Source organism: Dendrobates tinctorius, unplaced genomic scaffold (genome assembly GCF_039654945.1).
Source record: "Dendrobates tinctorius isolate UK_male_01 unplaced genomic scaffold, ASM3965494v1 ptg000016l, whole genome shotgun sequence".
Classification (NCBI taxonomy): Eukaryota; Metazoa; Chordata; class Amphibia; order Anura; family Dendrobatidae; genus Dendrobates; species Dendrobates tinctorius.
The window spans coordinates 88,343,125-88,363,887 of NW_027361684.1; the positions used below are offsets into that span (position 1 = coordinate 88,343,125).

The 20,763-nt window shown below is 49.3% G+C and overlaps 1 protein-coding gene across 5 annotated transcripts in view; it reads left to right on the forward strand.

Moving 5' to 3' along the window:
- The window catches only part of USP9X (ubiquitin specific peptidase 9 X-linked), a 255,269-nt gene that overhangs the window by 51,403 nt on the left and 183,103 nt on the right, over positions 1–20,763 (forward strand). For all 5 annotated transcript variants that reach the window (XM_073566031.1, XM_073566034.1, XM_073566033.1 and 2 more), the window contains exon 2: positions 5,997–6,250. In XM_073566031.1, the coding sequence (XP_073422132.1) occupies positions 6,155–6,250 (96 nt within the window). In that variant the 5' untranslated portion in view covers positions 5,997–6,154. The remainder of the gene's footprint in view (positions 1–5,996; positions 6,251–20,763) is intronic.

Consider the following 20,763-nt stretch of genomic DNA (forward strand, 5'->3'; position numbering starts at 1 on the left):
AGCTCGCCCAATCCACCTCCTCTTCAACACCTCCACCTTTTCCCGTAGTAAATGAGTCTCCTGGTGGCATAGAACAGTGGTCCCCAACCTTTTTTGCACCAGGGACCGGTTTCAAGCAAGACCATTCTTCCATGGCCCGGCAGGGCGGGGATGGAGGTGTGGCAGGGGCGGGGCTTTGGTCATAAGGGGGCGGGGCTATGGACACGGTTGTAGTGTAGCAGTGCATAGTTATATTTAAATAACATTTATAATGTGAATCAACTCACCATAGGTTTTGAATGAGTGCTCCATCACCCCCTTCTCCCCATCATTGCCTTCACCCCATCACTCCCCTCTCCCCATCACTCCCTTCTCCCCATCACTCCCTTCTCCCCATCACTCCCTTCTCCCCATCACTCCCTTCTCCCCATCACTCCCTTCTCCCCATCACTCCCTTCTCCCCATCACTCCCTTCTCCCCATCACTCCCTTCTCCCCATCACTCCCTTCTCCCCATCACTCCCTTCTCCCCATCACTCCCTTCTCCCCATCACTCCCTTCTCCCCATCACTCCCTTCTCCCCATCACTCCCTTCTCCCCATCACTCCCTTCTCCCCATCACTCCCTTCTCCCCATCACTCCCTTCTCCCCATCACTCCCTTCTCCCCATCACTCCCTTCTCCCCATCACTCCCTTCTCCCCATCACTCCCTTCTCCCCATCACTCCCTTCTCCCCATCACTCCCTTCTCCCCATCACTCCCTTCTCCCCATCACTCCCTTCTCCCCATCACTCCCTTCTCCCCATCACTCCCTTCTCCCCATCACTCCCTTCTCCCCATCACTCCCTTCTCCCCATCACTCCCTTCTCCCCATCACTCCCTTCTCCCCATCACTCCCTTCTCCCCATCACTCCCTTCTCCCCATCACTCCCTTCTCCCCATCACTCCCTTCTCCCCATCACTCCCTTCTCCCCATCACTCCCTTCTCCCCATCACTCCCTTCTCCCCATCACTCCCTTCTCCCCATCACTCCCTTCTCCCCATCACTCCCTTCTCCCCATCACTCCCTTCTCCCCATCACTCCCTTCTCCCCATCACTCCCTTCTCCCCATCACTCCCTTCTCCCCATCACTCCCTTCTCCCCATCACTCCCTTCTCCCCATCACTCCCTTCTCCCCATCACTCCCTTCTCCCCATCACTCCCTTCTCCCCATCACTCCCTTCTCCCCATCACTCCCTTCTCCCCATCACTCCCCTCATGGCCTTCTCCTCATGTCCCCATCTCCTCCAGGGCCAGGCTACACAAACACAGACCAACACACACACACACATATTATACGTACACACACACAGACACCACCTCTCTCCTCTCACCTGCCCGCCGCCCGCACTTCCTCGCTCTGACACAGCAGCGGCCGCGCTCTCCTCTCTGTGTCAGTCAGAGACAGGAAGCGCGGGCGGCGGGCAGGAAGCTGGACGCAGTGGACGGGTCCTTGCAGCTCCGCTCCTGCTATTCCCTCTTGCAGGCAGCGGAGCTGCTTGGATCGCTCCCTGCCCGCCGCAACACGCGCCGCCCCAGCCCCCGCTACGCCACTGACCGGCCCTGGCTCCCCTTGTGTCCGCGGACCGGCAAGGGCACTGCAGCGGCCTGGTGCTGGGCCGCGGACCGGCGGTTGGGGACCCCTGGCATAGAATATCCGTCTTCCTCTTCCTAGCATACTCCATGATTGCCGTTCTTCGTGTTCCCTTTGACAGTCCTCTTACATTCCAACTAAGGATTTTAATTCTATCACCCATCATACAATTCTATACATACAAGTTCCCGAACCTTGAAAATATCTTGCAGCTCTCCGTATGCAATAAACTCTTCCCTAAACAATTAACCCTCCCCCCATATACATTAACCCAACAAACCATAACAGTTCTCCCGTTGTATTTTTCCCTCTTACCAGAGAGTGGGTACTCCAACGTCTAGCTACCCTATAAACGTTACCTCTGAACCACTATCTATCTAAAACTCTCCCACACTTCCTCCGCATATGCATATAGATATTACATTCAGTCCCTTCATAGTTCAAATCAATTAATATGCAGAAACCAGAAACCTCCATATAACAGCACTGTCTTTAAGTTTCTCCTTATCAAAAAACGACACGACACAGTGCGGCATTTCACTCCACTCACTTCCCTCCATCCTTATCCGCCTGAAGCGTCTTGTTTAAGTCAAGCCATTTCACGGCCTCCTCTGGTGTTTGGAAAAAGTGCACTGTTCCCAGGGCCACAACCCTGAGCTTTGCCGGAAATAAGGTAGAGTAAGCCAAAGCCAAGTCTCTGTCTTTTCTTCACTGCACCATATTGCATCCTCTGCTTTTGCACCTCGGCTGAGTAATCAGGATAAATGGAAATCTCTTGGCCATTAAAGCACAGATCTTTGGCTGATCTTGCTTTCCTTAGTATAATATCTCTCTATAATTAAGAATCCTAGCAAGGATAGTACTGGGGGGGGATCCTGGCGGGAGGGGTCTCATGGGGACGCAGTGCGCTCTCTCCACCGCATAAAGTTTGGTCACGTTATCGGCGCCAATTTTAGTGCGGAGCCAGTCCTCAATAAATGCTGTAGGATCAGTTCCTTCCGCCTTCTCGGGGATGCCCGCTAATCTCACATTATTACGCCTTTAGCGGTTTTCCAAGTCATCATTTTTACCAGCCAGGGCAGCACATCTGTGCAAATATCGAGTGTGAGACTTCTGCATTTTAGCAAGTTGATCCTCCAGCACACTCAGGGCCCCGTCACACATAGCGACTCACCAGTGATCCTGACAACGATATCAACTTGTCAGGATCGCTGGTGAGTCGCTACATGATTGCTGGTAAGCTGTCAAACAGGCAGCTTCACCAGCGATCAGCACCAGCGACGCCGAGCGCGCGGCGTCGCTGTGTACGTTAGATACCAGCGTGCTGATGCAGGGAGCTGGTAACTAAGGTACACATCGGGTTTCTAAGCAGTGCGTGTCACTTATAAACCCGATGTGTACCTTGGTTACCAGCTCCCTGCATCAGAGTGCTGGTAACTAAGGTACACAGAGGGTTTCTAAGCACCGCGTGCTGCTTAGAAACCCTGCGTTTACCTTAGTTACCAGCTAATCGCTGGTCTCCCGCCTGTCACACGCAGCGATGCGTGCTGGCCAGCGGGAGATCAGCGACCAAATAAATGTCCAGGGCTTTCCAACAACGATCAGCGATACAGGCAGGGGGGCCGGTCGCTGATAGCTGTCACACACATCGAGATCGCTGTTGTCACAAAACTTGTGACTCACTGCCCCCACCCTGGCATCAGCTTTATTTATGGCTGCCTTCATGCTGGACATTTCTTCTTTAACCCCATCAACTCTTTGTAAGGTTTGTAAGTGCAGTCTAGCCAAGTCAAATACAACCTTTAATGTGGGTTCCCCTATAACAGTCTCCTCCATGTCTTCCTGCTCCACACTCTCCTTTTTCCCACCGTTCATTCTCACCCATTAACCCCTCCTGTACCGAATCTGCCTTTGAGTCTTTCTCTTTCTCCTTGGTCTCCCCTTCTCCCACTTCAGATATCACCTTTGCTGTTCCTTCCAGCCTCGCAAACTTCTCCAATTTGGCTCAAATCTCAAGTCTCCTTTGCTTCATCTGCCTTTCCAGCAGCCTCCACGCTGTCAGCTCCAGCTTCAGCCCGGCTCCCAGCTCCTGTCCTGGCATCTTGCTGCCATCTTTTTCCCATGACCTCGGGTCACCACAGCACAGTGTGTCAGGGTCTGCCTTCACTCCCCTCCTCCATCATCTTGGATCCTTATCAGCACTCCAGAGGGACTTTGAAAAGGATAAATGAAGATATACAGCAGAGAGGTCACAGGAGCCCTGCTCACATAGGCCACGCCCCCTCCTTCCCCACCTTGATAAGAACCATACAAATTTGCACCAAATGGAAAAAAAAAACAAGTTTTGAAAGGATATGAAAGATCTATATCTATATATAGAGAGAGAGAATTTGGGGGAGCAGCGAATATAAAATTGCAGCGACTGGTCATGTTAGACCTAGTGTCAGGTCCTCTTTAACCCCTTCACCCCACAGCCTATTTTCACCTTCCTGCCCAAGCCAAGTTTTACAATTTTGACCACTTTGAGGTAATAACTCTGGAACGCTTCAAAATATCCCAGTGATCATGAGGTTTTTTTTTCCTTGACACATTATACTTTGATAGTGGTAAATATAGGATATAGGTAGATATTTTTTGCATTTTATTAGTGAAAATATTAGCATTTTGTTGAATATTTTGCAATTTTTATGCCCTTTAACCAGATTATTATGGCACAATACCGGTTTTTTTTTGGTTTGTTTTTTTTTAAATCTAAAAGACTCGTTTCCTCTCCACCCCTCAAATTTGGGAGGAAAATGGGGGCTAGTCATAGAATCCAAATATAGCTTATCAGGAGGGGGTGGATTGGGGGCAGCGGTGGAGCAGGGTTGCCGCTGTAAGAAACCAGTGGCAGGCGAGGGGCTAAGCAGTGGACCCTCAACTAGGAGGAGGGAGTGTTTCGACAGTGAGGCAGGAACGGAGTTCCCACTGCTCACATTGACTTTGCGGTGGGCATCAGAAAATGGCACCAGTTGGCGCATGTGCATATTTAATCTGTTAACCCAAAAAAGGGGATGAAAATCCTGGCTTATACACTAGTATATACGGTATTTTTACCCTTCTGTGATTTTCTCTGGTTTTGTTTCCTTTGTTACTTGCAGTAGTTCCTTGTTAGGAGCAATAATGGATTGTGCAAGGAACTGGGAATGAAACTCCTGCAAAGACTTGCTGCTTTAACACTGCTATTCTATCCCATTTTACTCTACAAATATAACTAAATAAAAGGGTAGTCCATTACTTGTATATTGGTGATCTATCCGAAGTATTAGAGGATAAATGCAGTTCAACGCCGACACCTCCATCATTCAGCTGTTACCCCCATTAGGGGTCCGGAGGTAAATGTGGAGCAGAACAGCATAGCTCTCACTGCTCAGTGGCCACTCCAAACAAAAAGGGCTAGCAGCTGCTCAGTATATTTACGTTGGACTGGTGTTTGTAACAGCTGATTGATAATGCCAGGTTTTGGAGCTCCACCAATCTGTTAGGTCATCAATCTAAAAATAGTGGCCTACTATTAAATATTGGTGCTTTAGTTGTCATGCATATCGGTGTTATCAATGCTTCTAGTAACCTCTAAAAACTGTGCACTATCTAGCCTTTCATAGAAAACCACACGACAACTCATGAACTAAGGGTACCGTTACACCTAGCGATGCACCAGCGATATGACGCGGTCAGGATCGCTGGTGCATCGCTAGGTGGTCGCTAGTGAGCTGCCACACAGGCAGATCTCACCAGCGACATCACTGGGGACAGGGGTCGCTACTTACCTGTCAGACGAGGCGATCCTGACGTCCTCCCGCCCGCGTCCACGTGTCGCTCGTCGTCACAGCAGGAAGCGCCTGACGAGAAATGATCCAGGAGCTTCTCGCGCGATCAGCGATAACCTGCGGGGGAGCCGGTCGGAGGTAAGTATCACATGCAGCGATATCGCTAGCAATATCGCTATAACGTCACAAAATCGGTGACTTAACAGCGATATTGCTAGCGATATCGCAGTGTGTAATGGGGGCTTTACAATGCAGCAAGTAAAAACCGAGGCTGAGGCTACATGATTGACAGCAGTGTTATCCACAGTGGTTTAGGTTATCCTACCTACCAGAGACGAGTGATAAGTTGTCTGTTTTTCTTCTGTCTGGTTCACAATATGCAAATTACATCAGTATGGTGTGGAAAAGGCTTTTTATGCAGGACTATGTTGGGATTAGATATAATGATATTTGGAATTTTTTTCATAAATTGTTACGTGAAAACTAGATTATTGATACTGAGTGCAGTGTTCTAAAGCTGTGAAACTTTTTTCAGACCTCCATACTAATGATTTTTTTTTTTTCCCCCTAAACAGGTTATGCAATGGTCTCTGCAAAACGTCCTGTGCTTGAGGTGGAGCTTCGGAAGACAGACCTATGCTGGCTTGGCGTCTTTAATAAAGGGACTATAATTTCTTCTCTTACAACTGCTACATAAACAGACAAAATTGCAAAAATTTGCCCTGTGTCGAGTATGACAGCCACGACCCGTGGCTCTCCAGTTGGAGGGAATGAAAGCCAGGGCCAGGCTCCTGATGGACAGTCCCAGCCTCCAGTCCAGCAGAATCAGGTATGAACTGCAAATCATTCAGATCAGAATCCTTAAGCTATGTGCACACTTTACGGAAGTTACCGTGGGAATTCCATTCCGCAGGAAAACCGCATTTTAAATTCCTGCGATTTTCCTGCGGAATAACTAGCGATATGTAAGTGTAATTAGCTTGCAGAATGCTAGCGTTTTCCAAGCGATCTGTAGCATCGCTTGGAGAACTGATTGACAGGTTGGTCACACGTCAAACAGTGTTTGACTAGTGTGACCTTTTTACTATTGAGGCTGCCTATGCAGCCTCAGTAGTAAAAAAGATCTAATGTTCAAAATAATAAAAAAAAACAAAAAAACGTGTTTTTCTCACCTTCCGATGTCCTGCGCAGCGTTCCTGATCATCGCGATGCTCCCGTTCCCAGTAATGCCTTGCGAGACCTTTGATGACGTAGTGGTCTCGTGAGACTGCTACGTCATCACAGGTCCTTGCCGCAAGGCATTACTGGGAACGGGAGTTGTCTGGAGCATCAGTAAGGCTGTGCTGGACGCCGGAAGTTGAATATAACTTTTTTTTTTTTTTTTTTTTTTTTTTAAATTCTATTTTTTTTTTACTGGGATATGGAACCCACAGCTTGGAGGAGAGTCTCCTCTCCTCCCCCCCCACTGGGTACCATCTGCAAATGTTCTGCTTACTTTTCGCATTGTGGGCACAGCCACATGCGGAAAGTAAGCCGAGCAATGCGTTCCTATGTGGGCGGAATCGCCGCGATTTCGCAAAATTAATGAGCATGCTGCGTATTTTTTCCGCGATGCGGTTCTGCTGCGGGAAAATCCGCAGCTTTAGCACAGCATTGCGGAAACCGCCGCAAGAAAACCGTAACGTGTGAACGCAGCCTTAATTCTCCGTTCGCAACATGTTGTTTTCCCTTCCCACGCTTATCCCCCCCCCCCCCCCCATCCCTAAACGTAGAAACGAGTGTTTTAGGTGGAAGCATTTTTTAAATTCATTAAGGCACTTGCAATTTTGAGGCTAAAACTCCAACAAAAGGTTAAATGAAAAAGCTCTGGTATCCTACTGGTGTATTTTTGGCCTCCTGATTGACTTAGATTGCAATGTATGGGGCAACTTCATAGTAGAAACGGCCTGAAAAATGCTGCTGCCCACTTCTGTTAAAAAGTTTTGGAAACTTGGAGCAGTAAAGATTGTTAAAGGCAAATTTCTGAACGTGTGACCAATTCATGTGTCACTATACAGAAAGTCTTTTGCACCCTATTTCCCCCCCATTTCTTGTTTTGGACCCTCTCAAACCGAAAAAATTGTGTGAACACTATGCTTTAAAGGGAATCTGTCACCACATTTGACCTTTCAAAACTATTAATATGGCCATACAGGCAATAAATTTCTGAAAACAGTCTCATATCAGATGTGCTGTTAATGAGAAATCCTCTTTTTTCCACTTTATGTAAATGACCTCTTCCAGGCTCTGGGGCCTGGAGAGAACTCTGCCTCCCCCTCCCCCCCGTAGCTTAGTTTGCATAAAGGTAGATTTCCCAGTGTGAGACAAGTAACCCACACAGAACAGGAGAAATTAAATTTTTTTTTTCTTGCCAACATTTTCTCCTACGCCTCATTGGGGGACACAGACAGTGGGTGTTATGCTGCTTGCCACTAGGAGGATGCCAAGTAAACCAGAAGAAAAGTTAACTCCTCCCCTGCAGTATACACTCTCTCGCTGGATGAGATTTCTCCGGTTCTTGCTTAGTGTCTATAGGAGGCACTTGGGTCTGGTTTCAGACCCCACCGTTTTTATTTTATTTTTGAATTTTCTGTAAATTTGTATTTTTTAATTAACTGAGCGAAGGGGGCGACTGTTCCTTTCTACGGCTCGCTCTCCCCCGAACCAACAACAGGCAAGCACGCGGAGTATACCTCCCTGTACACTTTTCTGCGACGAACGGGGCTGATTCCTTTGATGTTAGAATCATAGAATCATAGAATCGTAGAGTTGGAAGGGACCTCCTGGGCCATCTGGTCCAACCCCCTGCTCAAAGCAGGATTCGCTAAATCATCCCAGTCAGATGTCTGTCCAGCCTCTGTTTGAAGACTACCATTGAAGGAGAACTCACCACTTCTCGTGGCAGCCTGTTCCACTCATTGATCACTCTAACTGTCAAAAAGTTTTTTCTAATATCTAATCTGTGTCTCCTCCCATTCAGTTTCATCCCATTGCTCCTAGTCTTTCCTTGTGCAAATGAGAATAAAGTTGAGCCTTCTACAATGTGACAGCCCTTTAGATATTTGTAGACAGCTATTAAGTCTCCTCTCAGTCTTCTCTTTTGCAAACTAAACATTCCCAAATCCTGCAACCTTTCCTCATAAGACAGGGTTTGCAGACCGGTCACCATTCTGGTCGCTCTTTTCTGAACTTGCTCCAGTTTGATGATGTCTTTTTTAAAATGTGGTGCCCAAAACTGGACACAATATTCCAGATGAGGTCTGACCAAAGAGGAGTAGAGGGAAATAATGACTTCACGTGATCTAGACTGTATGCTTCTGTTAATACATCCTAGAATTGCATTTGCCTTTTTTGCTGCTGCATCACACTGTTGACTCATATTCAGTCTGTGATCTATTAGTATACCCAAGTCTTTTTCACATGTGCTGTCACTTAGCTCTATTCCTCCCATTCTATATATGCTTTTTTCATTTTTATTGCCCAGATGTAGTACTTTGCATTTCTCCCTATTAAAAACCATTCTGTTAGTTGCTGCCCACTTCTCCAGTTTATTTAAATCTTTTTGAATCCTCTCTCTCTCTTCTCTATTATTAGCTATCCCTCCTAGCTTTGTGTCATCAGCAAATTTAATCAGTTTACCCTCAATTCCTTCATCTAAATCGTTGATAAAGATGTTGAACAATACAGGGCCCAGGACAGAGCCCTGTGGTACCCCACTTGAGACATTCTTCCAACTGGATGTGCAGCCATTTACGGCCACCCTTTGGGTCCGATCACTAAGCCAGTTATGAATCCACCTAACAGTTGCCTTGTCCATTCCATACTTAGTCATTTTTTCAATAATGATTGTATGAGAGACTTTGTCAAATGCTTTGCTGAAGTCAAGATATACTATATCTACAGCATTTCCTTGATCCACCCAATCAGTGATACCGTCATAGAAGGAAATTAAGTTAGTCTGACATGACTTATTAGTTACAAACCCATGCTGACTCTGTTTAATCACTTCATTCTTATCCAGGTATTGACATACATGTTGTTTAATAATTTGTTCAAAGATCTTTCCTGGTATAGAAGTCAGACTCACCGGCCTATAGTTACCTGGGTCCACCTTCTTCCCCTTTTTGAAGATGGGAACAACATTTGCTCTTCTCCAGTCTTCTGGCACTTCTCCTGTTCTCCAAGAATTTTCAAAGATTATGGAGAGGGGTTCAAAAATTTCTTCTGCTATCTCCTTCAGTACTCTGGGGTGTAATTCATCTGGTCCTGGAGACTTGAATTCATTTAGGTTAGCTAAGTGTTTCCTCACTATCTTTCTGTTTATAGATATCCTGGATTCTTCTATTCCCTTAATAGGACAGTGAATAACAGTTGATGTTACATTTCCTTTCTGAGAGAAAACAGATGCAAAATAGGAATTTAAAAGTTCAGCCTTCTCAACATCCTGTCTTACCATTTCATCATTTTCATCCTGTAAAAATCCTATAGCATCTATGACTTTTCTTTTACTTTTGACATATCCCCAAAATCCTTTATTATTGCATTTGACATCTCTTGCAAGCCTCAATTCATTTTCAGCTTTAGATAATCTGATTTGTGCCCTGCAGGTTCTGCAGACAGCATTATATTCTTCTTTAGATATGCCTCCCTCTTTCCATTTTATAAACATTTTTTTCTTCCTTTTTAGCATGTGCTTAAGTTCTGTGTTCATCCATCCTGGTTTCCTTAAATGCTTCCTATTCTTCCCTCTTTTCGGAATTGTTCACAACTATGCTTTGAGAATTTCATTTTTCAAGATTTCCCATCCTTCCTGGACATTTTTGTCTTTAAGGATATCCAGCCATTGGATCCCTCCAATTCTCTTTCTGAATCCCTTAAAATCTGCCTTTCTGAAATCTAACCTTGACGTCTGAGTCTTCACAGGTCTTCCGCCTCTAGTTATCCAAAATTCTAAAATAGCATGGTCGCTACCTCCTAGGGTCCCAGCCACTTTTACCTCCTCAACCATTTCCTCCCTGTTTATAAGGATTAGATCCAAGGTAGCAGTTCCCCTTGTTTTCTCCCTTACCTTTTGGAAGATAAAGTTGTCAGCAAGAGAGGATAAGAATTTCCTTGACCTGTTAGTTTTGCCTGAGAGAGATTCCCAACAAATGTCTGGATAGTTGAAATCTCCCATGACAACTATGTCATATTTTTTGGAGAACTTGGCCATTTGATGCATAAAGAGTTCATCCATATCTTCAGCTTGCACAGGCGGTCTGTAGTAAATGCCTACAATGGTGTCCTTTCCATTGTTCTGACCTTGTATTCTTACCCAAACAGTTTCCACAGAACTCCCAGTCTCTGAAGCTTCAATCTCTGTGCAGATATACGCGTTTCTAACATACAATGCGACACCTCCTCCTCGTTTATCAAGTCTGTTTCTTGCAAATAAGTTGTATCCTTCTAGTCTTGTATTCCAATCATGTGTATTGTCCCACCAAGTTTCAGTGATTCCAATGACATCATATTTCTTTTCCTGTGTTAGTAGTTCCAATTCTCCTTGTTTGTTGCCCATGCTTTGTGCATTAGTATAGAAACATTTTATTTTGTGATTGGTTTCTCTTTCTCCAATATTTTTATTAATTAGAATCTTTCGTCTTTGTTCTTCCTTTCCACTTCTGATAGCAGAGTTCTCAATAGCGTTTGTCAGGTGTATGGCTTTTTCTGGTCTTTTGCTTCCCTTCCCATGTTGTTCTAGTTTAAAGCTCTCCTTACAAGTGTAGCAAGGCGACTTCCAAATACATGCTTTCCAGTCTTCGTAAGGTGCACCCCATCTCTAGCAAGTAGTCCATCGTATAAGTAGTTCACTCCGTGATCCAGAAATCCAAATTGTTGCTGATGGCACCATCGACGTAACCAGTTGTTCACTTGCAGAATCTTTTTCCACCTCCTTGTTCCATGGCCATCCACTGGGAGGATGGAAGAGAAGACCACCTGCGCTCCCAGTTCTTTCACTTTCTTGCCTAAGTCTTCAAAGTCTCTGCAGATGGTTGATAATGTTGATTTGTCACGGTGGACGGATATTAAGACAAGCGCAGCATGGAGACCGGCGGAGGACCTTGCGCTTCCGAATGCTGTATCTGCCCCAAAGCTCTCCACCCCCTACCTATAGGGTGGATCGATTGAGCATACCCCTTTAAGAACTCCTCCAGCTCTGCTACATCAGCCCAGGAGGATGAGAAGACCTGCATGGATGGCACGGACAGTGACGGCTGGCCTGAGCACTGGAGTAGAGGCATGGGGTCGAGTCCTGGTCCCTGGGAGAGGCGCTTACTTTGTTTCATCAGCGGTGCTCTGGCGCCCCATCGTGGGCCCCCGCCCCCGGCGCTTACTACGGGTAGGCCAAAGAATTTAGTCTCCGGCCTACTAGGCTACAATTTAAATGGCGCTGCCCACGCTAGCGCCTCCCTCTCCGCGCCTACCGTGGGTAGGCCAAAAATCTAGTCCCTGGCTTTTCCAGCCTACTAGGCTGCAATTTTAATAGCATTACCCACGCTACGCCGCCACCCCCCCTCGGCGCCTCTCGTCTCTTACGAGAGGCGCAATCCTAGTCTCGGGGGCCATGAAATTTTACCTCAGCCTGCTCAGGAAATAGGCTGTGAGGCGCGCACTCTGCTGACACCACAGGGCCACCGCTATTCCTCTCGGGGACACAGGACGGGACCGGGGTAAGCTGCATCTGCCCTCAAAACGAAGCTTAACCCCTTCCTGGCACATTCCCTACAGCTGCAGTCCAGAATCTGCCTTTAACCCTTTCAGGAGCGCTATGTCTCAATCTAAGGAGGCTAAACGGGCTGCTAAGAAGCACACTGCGTTTTTTACCGTGTACCACTTGCAAGACTGCCTTGCGAAGTGCCCAGACTAATCCGTTATGCACCGACAGCGCTCCAACGCCCCTTGCAGCCGCTGCTGCGGGGCTTCCTGCCTTTAGTCCCCCTGAGTGGGGTGTGTCCCTGTCACGGTCGGTGGAGTCATTGATCCAGGCCATAGACTCACTCCGGAAGGCCTCTTTAAGTCAGAAAGCGTCTTTACCGCCCGAGCAGGGCTCTGGCGACGGTGGGGTACCGTCCATTCCGATCTGCCCGTCCCACCAGCAGTTCCTGCGTTTTGCAATTCACGAGGAACACTTCCAGTTCGTTGCCTTGCCCTTTAGACTCGCCACTGCCCCCAGGGTCTTCACCAAGGTCATGGCGGCTGTCATGGCCATTTTCCACTCTCGAGGAGTGGTGGTGTTACCGTACCTGGACGACTTGCTCATCAAGGGTCCGTCCCTTCCAGCCTGTGAGGAATCCGTGGATATAACAGTAAATACACTCTCACCTGGGCTGGAAGATAAACTTCGAAAAGTCTTTCCCAAAACCGGCCCAGCAGATTTCCTTTTTAGGAATGATCTTGGACATTTCCCGCACCAACGCAAGTCTTCTGGGCTGGGGTGCGGTCTCTCGTCACCACACGGCACAGGGTCGTTGGTCAACGCGAGGGTCGTTGGTCAACGCGAGCGTCACGTCTCCCCATCAACATCTTGTAGATACGTGCGATCAGACTAGCTCTGCGGAGTTTCCACCAACTCCTCGCAGGTCACCCAATCAGGATCCAATCTGACAAGACTACGGCTGTAGCGTATATCAACCGCCAGGGAGGTACTTGGAGCAGGACGGCCATGTACGAAGTGAGTCACATCCTCCATTGGGCCGAGACCAACCATTCGCCCATCTCAGCAATCCACATCTCAGGCGTAGAGAATTGGGTGGCAGATTTTCTCAGTCACCAGGGCCTTGCCTCGGGAGAGTGGTCTCTTCCTCTGGAAGGCTTTCAGCAGTTTTGTCATCGTTGGGGAATTCCAGATGTGGATCTCATGGACTCAAGACTAAACAAGGTTCCTCGATTTCATTGCCCGATCCATACGCCATCGGAGCGGACGCCCTAGTTGTCGTGGCACCTGTTCCGGCTCCGTACATCCCTTCCCTTGCTTCCGAGGGTCATCAAGAAGATCAGAACAGAGGGAGTACCAGTGATCCTAGTCGCGCCAGATTGGCAGCGCCGGGCATGGTACGCAGAACTGATACAACTGGTCGCCGACGTCACCTGGCGACTTCCAGATCGCATGGATCTACTCTCCCAGGGCCCGATTTACCACCAGAACTCCCGGGGCCCTGTATTTGATGGCATGGCCGTTGAATCCTGGATTTTAGCGCAGGCTGGGTTCTCGCGACGTGATTTCCACCATGATTAGTGCTAGGAAGCCTGTGTCCATGTGCATCTATGACTGCACCTGGAAAACCTTCTTTTCATGGTGCAAGGATCTTGGTCTATCCCCTCTGGTGTTTTCCATTCCAATCATATTGGAATTCCTTCAATCCGGATTTAAATCAGGCCTCGCGCTTAGCTCTCTCAAGGGTCAGATTTTGGCCTTGTCAGTGCTATTCCAACGCAAAATTGTCACCAAACTTCAGGTCAAGACGTTCATTCAGGGAGTCTCCCATGTGGCGCCTCCTTATAGAAGGCCTTTGGAGTCATGAGACCTTAACCTGGTTCTCGGGGCCTTACAGGAGGCTCCTTTCGAACATCTGCAGGACGTGCCACTGACCATCCTCTCTTGGAAGGTGGTCTTTCTAGTGGCAATTACATCAATCAGACGAGTTTCGGAATTGGCAGCCCTGTCCTGCCGCCCTCCATTCCTGAACTTTCATCAGGACAAGGCAGTTCTCAGGACGTCCCCGTCCTTCCTGCCCAAAGTCGTATCCTCTTTCCATCTCAATGAGGAAATTGTTTTGCCTTTTTGGCCGGCACCAGTCCATCGCATTGAGAAGGCCCTCCACACCCTGGATGTGGTTAGGGCTTTGAGACGGAACATCTCACGGACGGCTCCCTTCCGCAAGTCTAATGCCCTGTTCATACATCCAGAGGGGCATAGGAAGGGTCTAGCCGCTTCAAAAGCAACGCTAGCCAGGTGGATTCGCTTGGCGACTCAGGAATCCTACCGTGTGACGAACGCGTCTGTCCCAGTAGGGATTAAGGCACACTCTACCCGCTCAGTGGGCGCCTCTTGGGCCATTCAGCACCAGGCCTCGGCAGAACAGGTCTGCAAGGCTGCGACTTGGTCCAGTCTGCAAACTTTTACGAAACATTACCAAATTCATTCTCAGGCCTCTGCGGATGCAGCTCTCGGCAGACGCATCCTGCAATTGGCAGTACCACAGCGTTAAGTCAGTGGTACATGGGGTATTAGCAGATGTATGCTCCCCACCCAGGGACTGCTTTGGGACGTCCCACTGTTTGTGTCCCCCAATGAGGCGTAGGAGAAATGGGGATTTGTGTACTCACCGTAAAATCCTTTTCTCCGAGCCAATCATTGGGGGACACAGCACCCACCCTGTTTAGCCTATTGGCTCACTGTAGTATTCTTAGATTTTGACATGGTTATGGTTATTGTTGACTGTTTATGCTCCTACTGCTTTTTTCACCGAACTGGAGAAATCTCATCCAGCGAGAGGGTGTATATTGCAGGGGAGGAGCTATTTTATTCTTCTGGTTTACTTAGTGTCGTCCTAGTGGCAAATAGCGTAACACCCACTGTCTGTGTCCCCCAGTGATTGTCTCGGAGAAAAGGATTTTGCGGTGAGTACACAAAAATCCCTATTTTCTTCTCTTTCCCCTCCGCTGTATTGTAATATCACAGCCCTGTCTGCCTGTGAGCTGGAAGCTGCAGATGTGTCCGTTATCAGGAGAGCGGCCATTACACATCACACTGGTAACATCATACTGGTAACGCCTCCTTGTATTTAAAATAAGCTCTGGAGGCAGAGTTATCTCTGCTCAGTGCACAAAAAACAAGCTCTCAAATGAGTGCATTGGGAAATGTTGTGGATCTCAGGAAATGGTGTTCTGGTGGCGGCCATTTAAATGCTGTAGTCACTCTGATGTTGTGGCAGAGGACCACTGGGGGACTGACAACCGTCATCTGTCTTCCTGTGAAGCTCGACCACAAGTAGAGTATAAGCGATCAGTTGATTGCAGGCTCACATTCCCTAACCAAATTAAAAAATGTTTTTTAGAAAGAGGGATTTTGGGTTCTTACCGTAAAATCTTTCTTGGAGCCTTCATTGGGGGACACAGATGACCATGGGTGTATGCTGCTACTAGGAGGCTGACATTATGCAAAACAAGAAACTTAGCTCCTCCCCGGCAGTATACACCCACCGACAGGCACCAAGCACCTCAGTTGGTGAAAAAAGCAGTAGGAGAAGAAACCAAAAACCATAAACACATGTAACAACTCAACAAGGGACTCTCAGACCCAACACGGTACTACTTAAACAGGGAGGGTGCTGTGTCCCCCAATGAAGGCTCCAAGAAAAAGATTTTACGGTAAGAACCCAAAATCCCTCTTTATCGCCTTATTGGGGGACACAGATGACCATGGGACGTTCCAAAGCAGTCCCGAGGGTGGGAACAGCAATAAAGGAACGAAATAAGGAAGGGCTTAGGTCGGTCGATGCGCCACCGCCGCCTGCAGAACCTTCCTACCAAGAGCTGCATCAGAGGAGGCCTGGGTATGAACTCTGTAGAACCTCGCAAAGGTGTGCAAAGACGACCAGGTCGCAGCCCTGCAGAGTTGTAAGGCCGAAGCCTGGTGCCGCACAGCCCAAGAAGCCCCTACAGCCCGGGTGGAGTGGGCTTTCACCCCCGGAGGGGGCCGTTTCTCCTGAAGACGGTAGGCTTCCAGGATGGTAGACCGAATCCAACGAGCAATTGTGGATTTGGAAGCCGGAAGACCTTTCCGGCAACCCTCAGAAATGACAAGCAAGGAATCAGATTGGCGAAAGGAAGCGGTCCTGGCAAGGTAAACACGCAAGGCTCTCACTACATCCAGGTTGTGGAGCGACTTTTCCAGAGGATGAGCAGGCGCAGGACAAAACGATGGAAGGACGATATCTTCGTTAATGTGAAAGGGGGATACCACTTTCGGATTGAAAGAAGGAACTGGCCTGAGAACCTTATCTTGGTGGAGGATAAGGTAAGGAAAACGACAGGATAAGGCTGCCAACTCAGAAACTCTCCTGATGGATGTAATGGCGATTAGAAAAGCCACCTTCCATGAAAGATAAGACAGAGGGATATCCTGAATCGGCTCGAACGGCGCCTTCTGGAGAGCGCCAAGAACAAGATTGAGATCCCATGGATCTATCGGAGAACGATGAGGAGGAACCACATGGGCGACTCCTTGGAGAAAAGTCTTCACTTGCCTGTAAGGAAGCTAGATCCGTCTGGAAAAGGATTGCTAGGGCAGATACCTGGCCTTTGAGAGTACTGAGGGATAGGCCCGCATCCAAGCCGGATTGGAGGAAACCAAGAATGGGAGGAATTGAGAATGATGGTGGAAAAACATCGTTTTCGTCACACCAACGAAAAAAGGCCTTCCAGTACCTATGGTAAATGCGGGAGGAAGCTGGCTTCCGAGCCTTAATCAAGGTCTGAATGACCCGGTTGGAAAACCCTGATTCCTTCAGAATCGCGGCCTCAATGGCCATGCCGTTAAACTCAGAGACTGAGAACTCTGGTGGTAAAGGGGGCGTTGCGAGAGATCGGGACGGTCTGGAAGCCTCCCAGGGGACGTCCGTGAGCATGTTCACCAGCTCCGCGTACCAAGGGCGTCTCGGCCAGTCTGGAGCCACTAAGATGACCGGGATGCCCTCTGACTTTATCTTTTTGACCACTCTTGGGATCAGGGCAAGCGGAGGAAACAGGTAAGGTAGGTGGAACTGGGACCACGGAATTACTAGGGCGTCGTAACCGACGGCTAATGGATCCCTGGACCTGGCTACAAAGTGAGGAACCTTGTTCATCCGAGAGGCCATGAGATCGACGTCCGGGGTGCCCCAGCGCTGGCATATCTGACTGAAGACTGTGGGATGAAGGGACCATTCGCCTGTCGCTAGACCTTGGTGACTCAAGAAGTCGGTTGCCCAGTTTTCCACCCCTGGAATGTGAACGGCGGAAATTGCCGGCACATGAAGCTGTGCCCAGCGGAGAATCCTTGCCACTTCTGACATCACCTGCCTGCTGCGAGTACCGCCCTGGTGGTTTATGTATGCCACGGCCGTGGCGTTGTCCGACTGAATGCGGACCGGTTTGCCTACGAGAAGATGCTGCCAACGAAGGAGAGTGAGGAAGATTGCCCTGATCTCCAGAAGGTTGATGGGCAGAAGTCTCCTGGGGGTTCCAACGCCCTTGAACCGTTCTCTGATAGTAGACCGCCCCCCATCCTAGGAGACTGGCATCGGTGGTGATGACCTGCCACCGAGGCGGGAGAAAGGATCTTCCGCGGAGAACTGACGCCGACAACGTCCACCAAGTCAGCGATTGTTTGACTCTGAGCGGAAGAAGAATGGGGCGATCCATAGAAAACGAGGTCTTGTCCCAGACTGACAGGAGGAACAGTTGGAGAGGGCGAGAGTGGAATTGTGCAAATGGCACTGCTTCCATAGAGGCTATCATCATCCCCAGGACTCTCATGCAGGACCGAAGGGACATGATCCTCGAGTGCCGAACGGACTGGATCCCCTTGCGAAGGGTTGAAAACTTGTCCCTTGGTAGGAACACTCGGGCTAGATTCGTATCGAACTCCATGCCCAAAAAGGTCAGACGCTGGGTAGGGCGCAGAGTGGACTTGTCCTTGTTGACTATCCATCCCAGGTGTCTGAGGGCATCCAAGGTTATGTGAAGACTGTGAAGACAGTCTTGGCGGGACGAGCCCTTGATCAGGAGATCGTCCAGGTAAGGGATGATTAGAATCCCTCTGGATCGAAGGATGGCCATGACTGTTACCATCACCTTCGCGAAGACACGAGGGGCGGAGGCTAGGCCGAAGGGAAGGGCCGCAAACTGATAATTGTTCTGAATCGCAAAGCGGAGGTATCTCTGATGCCGCCGAGAAATGGGGATGTGGAGGTAGGCATCCTGTATGTCCACCGAGCAGAGAAACTCTCCGGGCTCCATCGAGGCTATTACCGAACGCAGAGACTCCATCTTGAAGTGGCGGATCTTCACGTGGCGATTGAGCAGCTTGAGGTCCAAAATTGGGCGAAGAGAGCCGTCCTTTTTCGGGACTACAAAGAGATTCGAGTAGAACCCTAAAAACCGCTCGTTTGTAGGAACAGGAAGGATGACCCCGGTGGAAAGGAGAGAGGAGACGGCCTGAAGGAACCCTGGAACCTGAGATCGCTGTTTTGGGGTTCGAGACAGACAAACGACTGGGAGGGAAGAAAACTCGATTTTGTATCCGGATGTGATGATTTCCCTTACCCAAGCGTCGTCGACAACTGATAGCCACGCGTCCTTGAAAAAGGAAAGTCTGCCTCCCACCCTGGAAAGCATTCCAGGTGGGGGTGACCCGTCACTTAGATGAAAACCTTCCGGATCGAGAGCCTGAGGACCTGGAAGGCTGACCCCTGGATCTCCAGCGAGGGGCCGGCTTATACGATAGCTTTCTCCGGTCACTGGAAGCAGTGTTCCGGTCCTGCTGGGATGAACCGTCTGTGGGAGAGAAGGGGTGAAAGGACCTAAAAGGCCGAGAAACCTTCTTGTTAAAGAACCTCTTAGGGCGGGACTGGGGAAGGGAAGTGCTCTTTCCACCAGTGGCATCCGTGATTATCTGATCCAGCTTGGCGCCAAAGAGCCTAGTGCCGTGAAATGCCAGGTTGGTGAGCGACTTCTTTGAGGTGGTATCCGCATTCCAAGACGTCAACCAAAGAATGCGGCGTACGGCCACAATGTTGCTGTTAGCTCTAGCTACGCACCCTGCCGCGTCCAAGGAGGCGGCCAGAAGGTACTTGCCTGCATGATTAATTTGGTCTGCTAAATCTGCCAGCTTGTCCTGAGGAGCTGCCGCTGAAATGCCCCTGCTCAGAATTTTCGCCCAAACCGAAATGGCTTTCGCCACCCAAGCGGATGCGAAGATAGGGCAGAGGGATGCACCGGATGCCTCAAAGACTTAGCCAACGACTCTATTTGCCTGTCTGATGGGTCCTGGGTCCTTAAGAGAAGCTCCGTCTGGAAGGGAAAGAACCGTCTTAAGGAAATACGAGAAACTGGTGGATCTACCTCGGGAGCTTTGGTCCCTTTCGTGACTAGATCCGCATCGAAGGGATTAAGTACATCTAAGTACTTGCGGCCTGAGAAACGTTTCTCAGGATGTTGCCAGTGATTGGCTAAGGAAATGTCGAAATCCTTATTAGGAAAGGTTCGAGATGGAGGCCTCGCCTTCTTAAGGGAAACAGAGCATTCCTGAGGGGGGGCCTTATCCTACTTTATCTTGAGTGTTTGGTATATAGCCGATATGAGACTATCTACCATCTCCCGAGTTCTAGCTATGCCGTCCGCCTCTGAGTCTGATCTAGATTGTGAATCCTCGTCTGACCCAGGATCGTCTGCCGATGAGGGAGACTAGGAGCGTAGCCTGAGAGGAGGGACCCTGCGAACCAGAAGAGCCAGATAGGACCCGCTTCCTAGAGCCCCTACCTGGTCTGTCCGTCTGAGGGCCACGGTCTGGTGCTGTCGACTCACTATGCGAGGCGGTCGGTGCACAGGTGACTGCAGATAACTGAGGTAACCGCTCTAAGACCTGGACCAGCGATTGAGACACCTTTGTCAGCTTAGAAACTGACTGAGACATCGCCACGGCCCACTCAGGGGGTGGGGTGGTCTCCGCCCGGGGTTCAGAGTGCTCCTGAGGGGCAGACATGGTGGAAGGGCTGCAGGACGGGCAGAGGGGAGACTACTGACCCGATGCCCACTTCTTTTTACAGCGCGCGCAGGTGTAGTGAGTAGCGGTGGGTCTGGAGCAGAAGGCCCTTGCAGGGTAGGGCATAAGTCTCAGTGGTAGAAAACACTACCTGAGGAAAAACTGCGGAGGTGAAGCTAAGTTAGGCGTCAGGGATAGTCAGCGTCTAGCCTACCGAGGTTCAGAAGAAACTAGCGATGTGTCCCCCAGGCAAGGTCCGGAGAGAAGGAGGAAGAAGCTCGGCAATTCAGGAAGGAATGCTGGCGGTGGGCGGAGCCAAGCCACCGCACCGCGCGATTGGCTGAGACCCCAGTGGGGAGGGGTGCGGTTAAAGACACTGACAGGGCTGAAATGAAAGCAGCCCTAAGAGGCTGTAGAAGCGCGCGCAGGGAGAGGGAGGACCGCTTTTGAAAGTGAAAGCGCTCCCTCAGCTTTCACTAGCGACGGCGCGCCCGGGCTCCCTGCGGGCTGAATACTGA